Here is a 17,938-nt window from a genome sequence, read left to right as displayed (position 1 = left end):
TCAAGACGAAAAGCATTTATTATGGAAGAATATAAAAGTATCAAATCGATATGTCGATGTGAAACGCTAAACAATGTTAATGAAATACTTGACTGGCTAATAGGAATACAATTCATTAATACGTGAATAAGTGCTTTAAAAAAAAATCATGTGCTATCCAATTTCCATTAGCTGATATAAATACAAGTCATTAATACATGAATAAGTGCTTTTAAAAATAATGTATGTGCACAGTAGGTTAGAAAGAACATTGCACACTAAAAAAAAAAAAACTTTACATTCACCTGATAACCTTTCACACAACCAAAATAATCCTCCCGCATCTGTCATTGAAGAAGGTGGCAGCAATCAAATGCTGTCCATGACAGCCAATGAGTTACAAAATTTTTTTAAAAATCATATTCTCAAACACACATACAAATCTTTGTCCACATTCAAAAACACTCCGAAGCATTAAAAGACCTTTCCAACGGGCGGCCATGTTGGTTGGGGCGACAATCCCAACCAGGGTCAATTCATTATCATTAAAATATGACGTCATAACTAGCTTATTTCTCAACCCGCTTGTAAAAGATAATTTCATCAATGTCAAAGCACCTGCCATTGACGGCTATAGACGCCCAATTCATTTGAAGTGGGATGGTTGGCAGCGAATAGCAATTAACTCAATGATCCACATGATTGGACATCTATCTACGGAGCCCCTAAAGGGACATTGTCAGAAATAAAATAAATTTAAACCATCTGGTGCGCACCAGATGGTAAGTAGTGCGCACTATAAACTATTGGTGCGCATGAGAAACAATCTGGTGCATACCACATAGAATGTGGTGAGGACTTGAAACTACCGAGTGTGCATTTGAAACAATCTGCTGCGCACCAGATAGTATGTGGTGCACACTAAAAACGATCTGGTGCGAACGAGAAAACTATTATTGCGCATTAGAAACCATCTGGTGCATACCACATAGAATGTGGTGTGCACTAGAAACTACAAAGTGTGCATTAGAAACAATCTGGTGCGCACCAGATAGTATGTGGTGCACACTAAAAACTATCTGGTGCGCACGAGAAAACTATTGGTGGGCACGAGAAACAATCTTGTGCATACCAGATAGTATGTGGTGCACACTAAAAACTATCTGGTGCGCATGAGAAACTATCTGTTGCACACCAGATAGTATCTGGTGCTTACCAGAAACAATCTGGTGCGCTCGAGAAAACTATTGGTGGGCACAAGAAACAATCTTGTGCATACCAGATAGTATGTGGTGCACACTAAAAACTATCTGGTGCGCATGAGAAACTATCTGGTGCACACCAGATAGTATGTGGTGCACACTAAAAACGATCTGGTGCGAACGAGAAAAACTATTGGTGGGCACGAGAAACTATCTTGTGCATACCACATAGAATTTGGTGTACACTAGAAACTACCGAGTGTGCATTAGAAAAAATCTGGTGCATACCACATAGAATGTGCATACCAGATTGTATGTTGTGCGCACTAGAAACTATCCGGTGCTTACCAGAAACAATCCGGTGCGCACGAAAAAACTACTGGTGCTCACACTGAAACTACTGGTGTCCGATGCGTCCCTGCAGTTTGTGGCCTATAAAAGGGAACTTTCTGGTGCGCACCAAATAGTTTCTGGTGCGCACAAGGAATAATCTGGCATGCACCAGGTAGTATGTAGTGCGCACTAAGAGCTATGTGGTACATACGAGAAACAATCCGGTGCGCATGAGAAACAATCTGGTGCACACCAAATAGTATGTGGTGCACACCACATACTATCTGGTGCGTACCAGAAACAATCTGGTGCGCACGAAAAAAACTATTGGTGTGCACACCGAAACTGCTGGTCTCCGATGCACGCCTGCAGTTTGTGTTATATGTCAATTCGTAGGAAAGGGAGCTTTCTGGTGCACACCAAATAGTTTTCTGGTGCGCACCAGATGGTTTAAATATATTTCTGTCGATGTCCCTTTAAGGGGTCCGTAGCTATCTCTGTCAAAGGGTCCTCCCACTTCAAATGGATTGGACATCTACTAGTAACAAACTCATTCAAAATATCTTTTAAAATGAATACATAAAATAAATGAGTGCGTGTCGGCGTGGTCACTCGTTGCGTGAAGTGATGTCCTAAAGAGAAATACAAATCATTTTTATGTTCAATTCTTCTGGTCAGAATATCAATAAATACATCAATAAAAAAGTGTTACCGACCTCTGTCTTGGTGCGCCGAGCCGAGCCGCGATCACCTGAAACGACATTGACATGAAACAAAAATGGACAGTGGTTGAAATACGGCGACGAGCTGGCACAACACTCACAAACGCATGCCGCCACGATGGCGAGAGCTGCCGTCAGCGCGCCCACGGCGATCCGCGTCAAGCCCCTGAGAGAAAGCATGCCATACAGAATGTGGTGTTATTTTCCCGCCAAATATTTATTTCTTTTTTTCTAAACTTTGAAATGGTTAAAAAGCGTTTACCCAGTGAAGGAGACGGTCGTGACGACTACGGCGGCCAAAACGAGGGTGAAAATAGTGAGTAGCAATAAGCCTGGACAAAGAGATGTATCATTTCATCAACTCATTCCATAAAATTATACAAACTGGACAATTATTGTCGTCAAGGTCAACCAATGTGTAATATTCCTGACCTGAGGGTTGCGTGCGGCGTCGCGGTTGGCGCCAAGCGTCGCCGTGGAAGGCGGGAGGTGGCGGGACCTCCAAGAGTCCGCCTTGCGGCTGGTCCAAGCGTTTGCTCCCTTGACAGATTTCCGAGCCAATCTCCTCCTGGATCATCATCTTGGGGGGCGGGGCCTCCTTTTCCCAAGGAGGCTCCACTCGGTGGGGGTCTGACCCAACAAAAAAACAAAAACAAAAAAAAAGTCAATACAGACGACAAACGGCGAGTTTTTTTCCAGGCTCGGAAACCGCGTTCACCGTAAGTGAAGAAATCGCAGCTGCCGCCGTCATCCGCCGGCCAATGAGATTCTTCCTCCCTGGCCGGTTTTGTCTTAAGGTCCCGGTCCGAACGAAAGACGCCCGCCAAGATTCGGTCGTCCAGCCACGTCTGGCAACTCTCGGTCACGTCGCTCAGCAGAGTAGCCAGGGCGCTCGTGACGCTTTTACGCCGCCGCTTCCGGAACACTCTAAAATTACAGGAGTCAAATTCAAGGCCCGGGGGCCACATTTGGCCCGCCGCAAGAATACAGGTCGTCCCTAAGTTACGAACGATTTCTGTTGCTACTAGGGCTGCAGCTATCAAATATTTTAGTAATCGGGTAATCGACAGAAAATTCTATCGATTAATCGAGTAATCGGATAAAACGTTTTTTTAGGTAAAGACCAATTATAAATATACATGAGAAAAAAAAAAAATTTAATCCAATATTGAACGATTTTCAGTCAATCAGTGTCTTTATTTTTTTATTTACATTGTTGAAAACAGCCAACAATTGCATCTAAGATGTGACTAGAAAAAAAAATTCACTGCTTTCACTCGAAAAACTTCTAAATCTTATCCAAAAAAAAACATTTCTTACCTAAAAATTTAATTACGCTTGATAACACACATCACTTCAAATGTTTCAATTGAATTTCCATTTGTGTCAAGCTATTTTTAAGTTTTAGTTAAGTTTTAAGTTAGTCTAAACTGTAAGTCCCGATAGGATTTGGAGTTTTTGCAGTGTTCAAAATAAATGTATGATACCTGCTGTATTGGAGCACATTTATTCAGTAATGACTACTGAGCTAAAACTGACATTTAGCTTTATTTTGTTTTAATTTTACACCCTCATCACTCTACAGCGCTGTGTTTTTACAGATTAAATAAAGCCTGAATGTAAGACGCTAGCCACGCATCGACAGTGGTCATAATCAATAGAAACCTAGCCCTCCGAAGGGCTAACGTTACGTGAGCGAGACAGTAACGTAATATTTATTAGCGATGAGAAGTCTACTGCTTATAGATGGCGGCTGTTTACTAACGCTGCCCAGACGCAGCCAAGTCTGTCATTTCGCATATACAGTGCCTTGCAAAAGTATTCAGCCCCCTTGAACCTTGCAACCTTTCGCCACATTTCAGGCTTCAAACATAAAGATATAAAATTTTAATTTTTTGTCAAGAATCAACAACAAGTGGGACACAATCGTGAAGTGGAACAAAATGTATTGGATAATTTAAACTTTTTTAACAAATAAAAAACTGAAAAGTGGGGTTCTCGATTGGATTCAGGTCTGGACTTTGACTTGGCCATTCTAACACCTGGATACGTTTATTTTTTAACCATTCCATTGTAGATTTGGCTTTATGTTTTGGATCATTGTCCTGTTGGAAGATAAATCTCCGTCCCAGTCTCAGGTCTTGTGCAGATACCAGCAGGTTTTCTTCCAGAATGTTCCTGTATTTGGCTGCATCCATCTTCCCGTCAATTTTAACCATCTTCCCTGTCCCTGCTGAAGAAAAGCAGGCCCAAACCATGATGCTGCCACCACCATGTTTGACAGTGGGGATGGTGTGTACAGGGTGATGAGCTGTGTTGCTTTTACGCCAAACATATCGTTTTGCATTGTGGCCAAAAAGTTCAATTTTGGTTTCATCTGGCCAGAGCACCTTCTTCCACATGTTTGGTGTGTCTCCCAGGTGGCTTGTGGCAAACTTTAAACGAGACTTTTTATGGAAATCTTTGAGAAATGGCTTTCTTCTTGCCACTCTTCCATAAAGGCCAGATTTGTGCAGTGTACGACTGATTGTTGTCCTATGGACAGACTCTCCCACCTCAGCTGTAGATCTCTGCAGTTCATCCAGAGTGATCATGGGCCTCTTGGCTGCATCTCTGGTCAGTTTTCTCCTTGTTTGAGAAGAAAGTTTGGAAGGACGGCCGGGTCTTGGTAGATTTGCAGTGGTCTGATGCTCCTTCCATTTCAATATGATGGCTTGCACAGTGCTCCTTGAGATGTTTAAAGCTTGGGAAATTCAAATCCGGCTTTAAACTTCTCCACAACAGTATCTCGGACCTGCCTGGTGTGTTCCTTGGTTTTCATAATGCTCTCTGCACTTTAAACAGAACCCTGAGACTATCACAGAGCAGGTGCATTTATACGGAGACTTGATTAGACTAGACACAGGTGGATTCTATTTATCATCATCGGTCATTTAGGACAACATTGGATCATTCAGAGATCCTCACTGAACTTCTGGAGTGAGTTTGCTGCACTGAAAGTAAAGGGGCCGAATAATATTGCACGCCCCACTTTTCAGTTTTTTATTTGTTAAAAAAGTTTAAATTATCCAATAAATGTTGTTCCACTTTACGATTGTGTCCCACTAGTTGTTGATTCTTGACAAAAAAAATTAAATTTCATATCTATGTTTGAAGCCTGAAATGTGGCGAAAGGTTGCAAGATTCAAGGGGGCCGAATACTTTTGCAAGGCACTGTAGTCTTAAATGCATGAGATATCTATAAGACGCATTGGACACTACCTGCTACCAAACTAGCATCATGCGGGCGTAGTTTTTAGCAACGTCGGCGTAGTTTGTAGCGGCTGTCGGCTGTGGTAAGTTTTTTTTTTTTTTTTTTAATTGCTTCTTCCTCCACGCATGTGACGTCAGCGCGTTGTCCCGCATTAAAAGTAGTCCGGGCAAAACGTGATGCTTATAGCTAGCAAAATTAAACGATTCCTCGAGGTGAATAAAATTACTCGGATCAGTTTTTAAACTCGAGTTGCTCGAGTATTCGTTTCAGCTCTAGTTGCTACGCTGGCGAGGTAACCCGAATTTCCGCAAAAGTCAGAATTAACACTTTAAAAATGTAAAATAACTACCCAAAAAGTCCAAACGTATTGTATTTTATTTAATGATGGGGGATACACTGCCCTCTGGTGGCAGCGTTGGGTCTAGCTGGACTGTCGCCTTGTATGACTGAGAAGCAGACTCAGACGTCTGACATGGATAAAGGATAGGTACGCTCTGGTTTGGCCCACATAATCTTGTAAATTGTTTCATCTAATATATGTTTGTGTATGTATTTGTAATTTAATCTATTGAATTTAAATTTTGATTAGACTACATGGACCTTTGAACACCAATTGTTTTTTTGTCAGAGGTTTCATTGTTAAAATGTGTGTCGTTTTGAACATAAGTTTTCATATGTTTCTTATGACTTTACAAATCGTCAAAAGTGAAGGAAGTCAAAAGCTTCAAAAAGCACAATTGTTTACATTTAGTGAGGACAGAACACGTCACTTAAATGAAGTAAAAAAACAAGATACTGTAAAGTACAGTTAGGAACTTTTTTTGCAAAAAAAAAAATTATATATATATATATATATGTATATATATATATATATATATATGGCGGAAGAGACTGTCGTCATAAAGTTGAAATCGCGTAAGTCAAGTATGTCATAACCAGTGTTGTTAATTTTACTTTAAAAAAGTAATTATTTCCTGTTACAAATTACTTCTCACAAAAAGTAATTGCGTTAGTAACTCAGTTACCTGAATGTAAGAGTACTTAGTTACATGGCAAAGGAACCAGTGATAATTTTCATGTTTTTTTTTTCTCAAAAAAAAAAAAAGAAAAAAAAAACAGGTCACACAATGTGAAGTTTAAAGGGTTTTGGGGACCACTGGCCCTAGCCCAATTCTTTACCCTCCACTTAACTAGACACAAGGGTATTGCGATAACTAGATAGTGACCTTTGCTATGTGTGGAAGACATTTAAAGTTGTGAATCAACTGTTAAAGTTGTTAAAATTGCTCCCGTTATTCGGACAGTCCAGAACAAATGGCAGGGCGTTCTGTCCTAACACAAGGAGCACCCCCGATATCCAACTGATAACACGACTGACAAGACTCCAAGAGCCCCTTTGACACTGAGGTGGCAAAATCCGCAAACTTCGTTGCCCGGACAACAATAACTCCCGAATCCTCCTGTCCAATCCACAAACAGACAATAATCCCAAACACACCTTTTTTTCCAGCCTACGGCCCACCCCGCGAGAGCCTTCAAAAGAGTGAATGTTAAACAAAGCGTTGTCATTTTTCTCGGGAACCTTTTGTCGACGTATGATAGGGTGACCTTGCCTCCCCGCCTGAGTGTTTGTTTCGCCTTGCTGTTTTGATTTCTGTCAACCTGAGTGAATTGTCAACTTGTTTTCGGTGAGCCTTCTTTAAACCTTTCAAGATGGAGTTGGTACAAAGGGCTAAGACTAAGGTAAAATGCGCGGAGTTTGGCCTTCTGGCTGGATTGCCGGGATCCCACCGGCCCAGCTCATTGGATCTGCGCCAGCATGGGTCTGGCGGTCCGGCTGGCGCGATTCCGGCCCTAAAAAAATTCCCCCAAAAATGATGGGAAACAAAAAACACGCATGCACACCCACACACACATACAGTGTATCACAAAAGTGAGTACACCCATCGCATATCTGTAGATATTTAAGTATATCTTTTCATGGGACACCACTGTAAAAATGACACATAATTGAGTACACCCCTTTGAAAAAACGTACATCCCTAAATGTCCAAATTGAAAGACAGCCCGCCCGTCTCATCAGCCCATAGGACATGGTTCCTTTAATCCATGTGCTTTGTTGAAATGTCTTCAGCAAACTGTTTGCGGGCTTTCTAGTGTACCGTTTTCAGAAGAGGCTTCCTCCTGGGGTGACAGCCATGCATGCCAATTTGATGTAGAGTGCGGCGTATGATCTGAGCACGAACAGGCTGACCCCCCACCACCTCTTCAGTCGCTGCAGCAATGCTGACAGCATTGAAATTGAAATTTTGGAGGGAAAATGACAAGCAGTACTCAATTTGGACATTTAGGGATGTAGTTTCTAAGGGGTATAGTCACATTTGTTGCCAGGGGTTTAGATATTAATGGCTATATTTTGAGTTATTTTGGGGGGAAAATAGATTAACTCCATTATATAAGATACACACAGACTACTTTTCATTGTGTCAAAGTGTCATTTTGTCAGTGTTGTCCCATTAAAATATATACTTAAATATCTGCAGAAATGCGAGGGGTGTACTCACTTTTGTGGTACACTGTAGCTGGGATGCCTGTATTTACGAGCATGGGCTAAGCTACTAACCGAGCATATATCTTGAAAGTTAATTTTATCTCTGACACTGCATTTCGGGGTCATAAACATGTTTTGCCCCCCTGCCACAAAAGTCAAAACTCCACCTAGGACTGAAAAAAAAATTGTGGGTGAGACACCGGCGTCCAAAAGTCGGAATCGCGTAAATCGAGTACATTGTAACCTGGGGACTACATGTAGTTATCAAATTAACTCACAGCCTCACCTGAAAAGATTCTCCTTGTAGGACACGCTAGCGGCACACGGCGTCAACGACACATTGCCGTCCTCGTCCCACAGGAAGCTGTCGTCGGTCACGGCGTAGTAGCCGTTGGTGAGGAGGCGTGGCGAGCGGCGGCAGCAGACGGACGGGGCGCCGCCCTCCGGCGTGTAGCATACGTAGGAGGAGTCAGGAGACAGCAAGGACACGTCCGGGCTGAAACCAAAAGTCAGTACTGATGTCTCCCATCAAGCTAGTTCTGTCAGTATGACGATATTCGGCATTTATCAGACTAGAAGTCACGTTTTTTTTTTATTTGGGCTTGGAGTGCTCCCTATATCCTTATACTTTGGAGCAACTAATATTTGAAATTATTAAACAAACACAATGACACCTATGTGTAATTTGCACAAGTCAACGACAAATAATGGCTGGTCACGAACTCCAATTTCATGCAGTTACCGTGTCATAACAAAACTGAAATGATCACATCACAATAAACAAAATAGCATATTTAGCAATTACCTGGAACAGTAATTGAATAAAATGAAGACCAAAAAATATTGTTATTATTATAAATTATAAAACATTTACATCCCGGGCGCCACAATGCATGCTAAGGGGCATGAACCCGTTCCTTTTTGGTCTGTTACACCCGCAAAGGTTAATGGGTAATTTGTTAGGGCACCATCACGCCCCATATTGTTTAAAGCTGCCCTCAAAATGAAATACAGGGCATGAACCTGTTCGTTTTTGGTCTGTTCCACCCGCAAAGGTTGATGGGTAATTTGTTAGGGCACCATCACGCCCCATATGGTTTAAAGTTGCCCTCAAAATGAAATACAAGTAGTCCCCAGGTTACGGATGAATTCCGTTCCTACGCCGGCAACGTAACCCGAATTTCCACGTAAGTCAGAATCAACCCTTTAAGTACCCCTAAATACCCCCTAAATCTCAAAATAACTATCCAAAAACACGTATTATACCTCATAATAAAATTAAGCAAAAAGTCAGCGGAAAATCACAGACCAGACACTGTTACGCAACAAAAAAAAGAAACGGCGGACAAGAGCCAGCGTCATAACGTTGAAATCTTGTAGGTCGGGTACATCGTAAATACTTAGGGGTATTTAAGTACCCCTAAATACCCCCTAAATCTCAAAATAATTATCCAAAAACACGTATTGTACATCATAATAAAATTAAGCAAAAAGTCAGCGGAAAATCACAGCCCAGACAGTTATGCAACTTAAAAAAAAAAAAAAAAAAAAAAAAAAAAAAGAAATGGCGCACGAGATCCAACGTCGTAACGTCGAAATCTTGTAGGTTGGGTACGTCGTAACCCGGGGACTACCTGTACCTGTTTGTTGGATATAGGGCTGCAGCTATCGAATATTTGAGTAATCGAGTAATCGACTGAAAATTCTATCGATTAATCGAGTAATCGGATAAAACAAATATATTTTTAGGTGAAGAGCAATTATAGATATACATGAGAAAACAAGACATTTTATCATTTTCAGTCAATCAATGTCTTTATTTTTTATGTATATTGTTAAAAACAGCCAACAATTGCATCTCAGATGTAACTAGAATTTTAAAAAATGACTAATTCACTGTTTTCACTCAAAAAACCTTTAGATCTTATTTTTAAAAAGTATATATATATATATATATATATATATATATATATATATATATATATAAACACCTAAAAATGCCTTTACGCTTGATAACACACATCACTTAAAAGTTAGGATTTTTCCCCACGTTTTTCAATTAAATATCTATTTGTGTCAAGCCATTTTTAAGTTCTAGTTAAGTTTTAAGTTAGTCTAAACTGTAAGTCCTGATAGGATTTTGAGTTTTTGCACTGTTCAAAATAAATGTATGATACAGGCTGTATTGGAGCACATTAGGGACTAGTGCTACTTGGTGTTTTATCCAGCAATGACTACTGAGCTAAAATTGATAGTTAGCATTATTGAGTTTTTATTTGACACCCTCATCACTCCACAACGCTATGTTATGTTAAAGCCTGTATGAAAGACACGTTAGCCACGCATCGAAAGCGGTCTTAATTAATTGAAACCTAGCCCTCCGCAGTGCTAACGTAAGGTGAGCTAGTAGTGACAGTAACGTTAATCTTATATATTAGCGCTTAGCGCTCTTTATTAGCGCTTAGCGCTCTACTGCTTTAAGATGGCGGCTGTTTGCTAACGCTGCCCAGACGCGGCCTAGTCTTTCACTGTGCATCTAGTTCAACATACATGTGATCTCTATGAGACGCACCAGATGCTACCTGTTACCAATGTAGCATTGTGCGGGCTAGTATTTAGCAACGTCGGCGTCGTTTGTGGCGGCTGTCGGCTGCGGTAAGTTTTTTTTTTTTTTCCCCTTCTTCCTCTCCGCACGTGACAGCGCGTTGTCCCGCATTAAAAGTAGTCCTAGCAAAACGTGATGCTTAGAGCTGTCAAAATAAACGATTACTCGAGGTGAATAAAATTACTCGGATCAGTTTTTAAACTCGAGTTACTTGAGTTGCTCGAGTATTCGTTTCAGCTCTAGTTGGATATTACGAATCAAATTTCCCCGTAAAAATGCGACTTATACTCCCAAAAATACGGCATATCGCCAAAACGATATTTTCTTGTCATTATCGCCATAAATAGACCTGTTCCTGCAATGCACGTTTTGGACAGCAGATGGCATCCAATTTGCACCTACTTGCTACATTAATGGGATTCCATATTTCAACAAAAATCCATTATATCGTAGCATATCTGGTGAGAGGAGATTTTTTTTTCCCATTTCGCACTGCACTACATCAATTTGAACGGAACGGTGTCCTTACCTCCGGTGGGCGGGGCTAGATCTCAGCCGTCGTTTGATTGGCGAACCTGAACAGAGAAGCTACGTCAGCCCGGATTTCTGTCTCGCGACCGGGTTAAAAAATCAGAAAAGATGAACGTACTGGTCACCGCTCCGGAAAAGAAGAGCGACATTTCACTCCAGGAAGTACTCGCTCTTTAGTCCGAGCCAATCGGGAGTATGGCAGTGTCCGATTTTCACATGCTGCTGCAATTGGTCGCGGTAATCTAAAGGAAATACAAGCAGTTTTTGTTTTCAAACTCGCCAAACGAGAAGTCAAGTTCCCTTTTAGCCCTGTAACAGTTTTTTGGTCAAAGAGGCACCACTCCTTCTTAGGTTACTTGGGCAGTCATGTGACAGAAACTCAAACAAGGGAAGTTCTGTACTCTAGATGGGTGTTCATGCAAAAGACAAGTGTATTGTCACTGACTGGTTGCAATGCACGTAACTCTGGGGGTGTCAAATTCATCTTTTTTTCACAATTTACTTTTGATGATGTGGCAAACAGTATTTGACACCAGAACCACTAGTTTGAGACCTGCGATCAATGAACCATATATAAAGCAGAGTTACTTTAAAAACAAGAAAATGCAATTTTGAGAGAATTTGCGATGGTAGCTTTAGCAGATAACCCCCTTTGGCGTCATTTCCTGGTGATATCAGGTCACCTCCTGGTTGATTTAGGGGTATTTTGGGGTCACGTCCTGTTGATACAGCAGGGTCGAGAACGAAAATTGGTATTTGGTATGTTGCAAAATTGATTTTGCCATGTGGAATTTTTTTAGTATGTTGCAAAATTGAGTTTGCCAGGTGGCATTTTTTTGGGGGTATGTGGCTAAATGGATTTTGGCATGTGGCATTTTTTTTTGCCATGTAGCAACATTTATTTTGCCACCTGGCATTTTTTTGGTATGTGGCAAAATGGATTTTGGCATGTGCCATTTTTTTGCCACGTGGCAATTTTTTTTTTGCATGTGGCAAAATTGATTTCGCCATGTGGCATTGTTTTGGTATGTGGCAAAATAGATTTTGGCATGTGGCATTTTTTTATTTTAGCCACGTGGCAAAATTGATTTTGCCATCTGGCTTTTTTTTGTCATGTGGCATTTTTTTGCCATGAAGAAAAATTGATTCATGTGGTATTTTTTTGCCATGTAGCAACATTGATTTTGCCATGCAGCATTTTTCTGGTATGTAGCAAAATGGATTTTGGCATGTGGCATTTTTCATTGCCATGTGGTATTTTTTTTGCCATGTGGCAAAATTGATTTTGCCATGTGGCATTTATTTTGCAATGTGGCAAAATTGATTTTGCCATGTGGCATTTATTTTGCAATGTGGCAAAATTGATTTTGCCGTTAGCATTGTTTTGGGGGGTATGAGGCAAAATGGATCAGGCATGTGGCATTTTTTTGTTTTGCCATGTGACAAAATTGATTCTGCCATGTGGCTTATTTTGCCATGTGACATTTATTTTGCCATGTAGCAAAATTGATTCAAGTGGCATTTTTTTGGTCTGTGGCAAAATTGATTTTGCCATGAGGCATTTTTTTTTTTTTTGCCATGTAGCATTTTTTTGGTATGTGACAAAATGGATTTTGGCATGTGGCATTCTTTTTTTGCCATGTGGCAAAATTGATTTTGCCATGTGGCATTTTTTGCCGTAGTATAATGATGGCGTATGTCATTTGGTATCTTTATGCACATGTGTGGATCCTCTAGACCTGATCTTTCAAACCATTTGATAATTCCAGACCCCCAAGGGATTGCCCAACATGTTGCCATACCCACTTCACTTGACTGTCGGAATAAATATAACAATAGGGAATGGGACGTACTACGTCATTGTTTGGACCCGCCTCCATGCTGGCAATATAATTCACTTCCGGGCCGGCAGAGTCAATGCGGATTGTAACGTGTGGTAGTGCTAAGCTAACTCTTTCGGTGTTTTAGAAAGAAAATATGGGTGCTTATTGTTGCGTTACCGGGTGCAACAGCGTCTCCTACGACAAAAAAAGGGGTTAGGAAAAATGGACTCACTTTTCACCGTTTTCCTGCATGGAGGACCAAATATCAGATCGCGAAGGTACGACGGATGGCTGGATTGCAGCGGTTCGTCGGAAAAGCATTTCTTATGATCATATTTCTGCTGGAATGAGAGTGTATTCCCCTCATCTCTACTCTTGTAAGTTGAACGATTTATCCGTTTTGGTTTCAATACGTTTTTTGTTTTTGTTTTTTTCTTTACTGTTGTGTAAATCTGCCTCGGTAGCAATGCTAACCTACTCCTCCTCATCACCTACCTGTTGTGTTACTAGGAAAACCTGCATATGAAATGCTGACAACACATCCCGATTGGTCACCATATCTCTTCTTGGGTTATTCTGAGGTCAAGCGCACCACATCGGAGCGTTGAGAGGTTGGAAAGGCGAAGAGTGCACGCTGAAACCTCAGTTTGCTCTGCTCTTACAAACACGATCCCAAGTGTTATGAAAAGTCAATAAAATATGAATACCAAAACATGACTTGAACAACTTCTTGACAAACTGTAACTGCTTGTTGTTTACTTCAGGTCTTCATAATAAACAGGTGTAATAATTACAAAGTCAGGTGACTTAATTTTGTTATTCTATTTGGAATATGCATTGACAATTTTTGGACAGTGTTGTAGACAAGAACTGGGACTGATAAGTTGCAATAGATTTATTTCAAGTAATGCAATTTCTCCAATACGATATTTGAATTGACAGTTTAAAATCTTTAAATTAGTGCAAACAAGGCCCACCCTCTGACGGTGGCAGCAAATATTATATAATTATAAGTAATACACAAATACAAGATCACAATAAACGTGTCTTTGTCAAAGCAGTTTAAAACACTATTTACTGGCCTTGGGTAAATTGCCAGACAGGATAAATATGTGCTTTAAAGTTCTTGCATTTCCATTTTAAGTATTGCAAGTACTAGTCTCCAACACAGTATTTGAACTGACAGTTTAAAATCATTTTAGTACAAAATGGCCCACACTCTGGTAGGGGGCAGCAAATATTATAATACATAATACATTATAAAAAGCTATATACTATATAAATACAAGATCACAACAAAACCTGTATTTTTCAAAGCAGTTAAAAAACATCCAGTGGCCTTAGGTAAATAAAGGTGTATAAATATGTACTTTACAGTTCTTGCATTTCTATTTTAGGTATTGCAACTTTTCCAACACTATTTGAATTGACAGTCTAAAGTCTACATAAGTGCAAATAAGAATATTATAATTTAAAAATAATAATAGAATATATAAATTCAACATTACAATGAAAGGTGTCTTTGTCAAAGTGGTTAAAAAAAAAAAAAAAAAAAAAACGTCACTGGCCATAGTTAAATAGCCAGGCAGAATAAATATGTGCATTAAAGTTCTTGCATTTTCACAAGTTAAAAGCCCGCAGTTCATCGACGAGAAGGGCAGACCCAGATGGCGTCTGCTGCAGGGGCTTGTTTGAGTCCGACACAGGACAAATGGAACCACTCCATTGAACAAATTTTCTTTGTCAAATGATCCAAGAAGAGAGATGGTGACCAATCGGGATGTGTTGTCAGCAGGTTTACCTAGGAACACAACAGGTAGGGGAGTCGTAGTAGGCGAGCATTGCTACCGAGGCAGATTTACACAACGGTGTAAAAAAACAAAAACGTATTGAAACCAAAAGTGGATAAATCGTTCAACTTACAAGAGTAGAGATGACAGGAACACACTCTCATTCCAGCAGAAATATGATCATAAGAAATGCTTTTCCGACGAACCGCTGCAATCCAGCCATCCGTCGTACCTTCGTGATCTGATATTTGGTCCTCCATGCAGGAAAACGGTGAAAAGTGAGTCCATTTTTCCTCACCCCTTTTTTTGTCGTAGGAGACGCTGTTGCACCCGGTAACGCAACAATAAAGCACCCATATTTTCTTTCTAAAACACCGAAAGAGTTAGCTTAGCACTATCACACGTTACAATCCGCATTGACTCTGCCGGCCCGGAAGTGAATTATATTGCCAGCATGGAGGCGGGTCCAAACAATGACGTAGTACGTCCCATTCCCTATTGGATTGGTATCCATGGCATGGACGTGCATAGCCGTCAATGGCATGGCCTTACTTGGGTGCCAGGTGAATGTCAATGCGCTCTAATGTAAACGGCAAGAAATCAACAACCTACTGTTATAAAGCTTTTCTATTTCAGAAATTAACAAATACACTTCCATTAGCGGTAGCGACCAAGCTAAGTAGTTCATGAAAAATTATATTTTAATGCCTCCAAAATGTTTTCACTGGGGTTTATTTTGAGGTACATTTCCTGTTTTTGTGTAGATATATATATTTTTTTATCTTATTTTCAGCATGCTTTGCGAGCTAGCTGCTGATGCTGGAAGCAAACGCGTCACCGGAAATGGGCAAAAGGAAAAAAAAGCCATGCAAAAAGATGAAAGATAACTTTTTGTTTACTCCTTTATTTTCACCAAAGCCAAACGTCTCATTAAAATCTAAACATTAAGCTTTTCAACATTTAAATGGAAAATCTCTCTTGAAAATCGGTATTTCTTATCAGACGCCAAGGTTATTTTTAGGAGCGTGCCTCACATATTTGCAACATTAAGTCATGTATTTTACGAAATACAACCCTGTTTTACTTGAGGACAGTCAGTAACGTGAAAAAAGATGTTTTTAAAAGTACTAAAGTATTAAAAGTACTAAACGTGCGGTTGAGTGCACAGAATGTGCATTTAGCTCACAAAAAGGTAATCAAATCCAACTTACGATCGTTCGTCTTCTTAAATTCCGTTTCCGGTAGCGAAAGCAAAGCTTTGTCACTTTACTCCTTTCGGATTTGGAAGTCTTTTCAGATTTCCAAATAACTGAAAAAAACAAATTTTCAAATGCACCGTTCGACGTTTCTTCTTCGATAAGAGACGCCCCGCAAACCGGAAACACCCTTTCAAAGTAAGACAGTCAGAATAAAACATTAAAAGTCTGAATGCAATGTAGACTATTTAAATACATACGGTATTTACTGTTTTAGTGCGTTCTCTTTATACATTATATTAACTATCATTACGGGAGAAACTCAGCTAAGGACGCTTTTTTTCTCAGACAAAGTTGTGTTCTGGTGCCATCTTGTGGTGCAAAGGAATTACTGTATTTGCTATGGAGGCAAATAAGTGGCAGAGACAAAAAGTGTTCGCAAAAAATTTTTGTTTGTGAAAAAAATTGTGCACTCAGGGACGGAATTTAGAGTGTGTGCCACCGCATCCGAACTGGGCACCAAAGGGCGTAAAGCGGGCGATGTTGGGCGAGGGGAGGGTCAAACAGAAAAGTAAGATGATGCATGGAGCTGTAATATAGTGTTTAAAGCAACACTGGGTAACTTTTCAACCTTTATTATCATAACATTTGTGATAAAACGTCAATTGACAACTAGTTGTATGACACCTCTTTTATATCTTGAGGGGGTCTGTATCAGTTTCACCGGCACTAATTAACTTCGAGGAGGGTGGCAGGAACCATGCCACACAAAATCTACCAATGTGCTGCTTTACGGCATACGTCACTTCTTTTTTTTTTTGCCATTCTTTCATTCGTCAACGCTGACGAGTTTGGGTGGAGTGGTTAGCCACACGGTTGCTAACCGTCATATGCTATTGTTTAGCCACAACTGGATTCATTACCCATAGACTTCATCATTTTTGACGGGTCACATCCGTCAGACACTACGCCACGCCTTCAAGTAGGGGGCCGGCCCAAGTCCAGCATCAAGAGGTTATTCTCAAACACACGCACGCAGTGATCTAACGCCGGATTTAGGTTGAAAAAGTACGAAAGCTGTACTGCATACAAACAGGAACGATTTGTATAAGGAGTGATTTGTTCCAGGATTCAAGGTGATTATATTTTTCGTACCATGCATGCATTTTGTAGCGTTGTTTAAAAAAATCAATGAGAGAAATTATCCGCTACTGCCTTGGCGTTATAGTTCGCAATATTTACATAAAATAAATGCTAACAGCTAACTGCATGTTTTTGGTTCATTTTAACCAAGAATCGAGACTTTTACGTCCATATCTTCAAAGAATTTGAGGATTTATTCACAAGAATTTTACCGGAAACGCGGTTTACATAAGCCGGCTGCTAGCGACATTCACTAACAGACTAGCATTGTACTTCGACATACTTACGTAAAATAAATGCTAACTGCACAATTTTTTTGCTTTCAACCAAGAATCGGGACTATTTTACGTCCATATCTATACATAATTCAGGGATTCAAGCTTTTATTCACAAGAATTTTCACCGAAAAACCCGTTTACATATGGCGGCCGCTAGCTAAATTCACTAACAGACTAGCATTGTACTTTGATGTATTTACATTAAATAAATGCTGACTGCTCTTTTTTTTTGTTTTTGTTTTGCTTTTAACCAAGAATCGAGACTGTTTTACGTCCATAGCTATAAAGAATTCGGGGATCTAAACATTTAGTCAAAAGTATTTTCACCAGAAAAACTGCCTACATCAGGCGACCGGTAGCTACATTCACTAATAGACTAGCTTTGTGCTTCGACATGCTAACAGCACGGTTTAAAAAAAAAAAAAAAAAATATTGGTTTTATGTCCATATCTATCAAGATTTCGGGGATTTCAGCATTTATTCACAAGAATTTTCAACGGAAAAAGCTCTTTGTGATATGGCGGCCGCTAAT

General features: G+C 40.1%; 1 protein-coding gene across 1 annotated transcript; it reads right to left on the bottom strand.

Moving 5' to 3' along the window:
- tmem71 (transmembrane protein 71) lies at positions 1–16,291 on the bottom strand. The gene is made up of 10 exons (XM_057858447.1): positions 16,001–16,291; positions 11,295–11,418; positions 11,175–11,220; positions 8,327–8,536; positions 2,955–3,163; positions 2,669–2,866; positions 2,499–2,568; positions 2,338–2,402; positions 2,231–2,265; positions 1–2,146 (listed from the first exon to the last, which is right to left on the bottom strand). Exons 2-10 carry the CDS (start codon positions 11,323–11,325, stop codon positions 2,123–2,125), a joined length of 888 nt encoding a protein of 295 aa, XP_057714430.1. The 5' UTR covers positions 11,326–11,418; positions 16,001–16,291; the 3' UTR covers positions 1–2,122.
- Positions 16,292–17,938: the final 1,647 nt, after the last annotated feature.

This window comes from Corythoichthys intestinalis, chromosome 14 (assembly GCF_030265065.1).
Source record: "Corythoichthys intestinalis isolate RoL2023-P3 chromosome 14, ASM3026506v1, whole genome shotgun sequence".
Classification (NCBI taxonomy): Eukaryota; Metazoa; Chordata; class Actinopteri; order Syngnathiformes; family Syngnathidae; genus Corythoichthys; species Corythoichthys intestinalis.
Note: the sequence above shows the minus strand (reverse complement) of the source record. Positions and strands in the feature narration are given on the sequence as shown.

Bases quoted from the DNA above. Each gene is read 5' to 3' on its own strand.
- tmem71 (XM_057858447.1), bottom strand. From the start codon at position 11,325: ATGTCGCTCTTCTTTTCCGGAGCGGTGACCA. The intron at 8,537-11,174 runs GTAAGGACACCG...TTTTGGTTTCAG, and splicing joins TCTAGCCCCGCCCACCGGAG to CCCGGACGTGTCCTTGCTGT. The intron at 2,867-2,954 runs GTGAACGCGGTT...TTGTTGGGTCAG, and splicing joins CTGCGATTTCTTCACTTACG to ACCCCCACCGAGTGGAGCCT.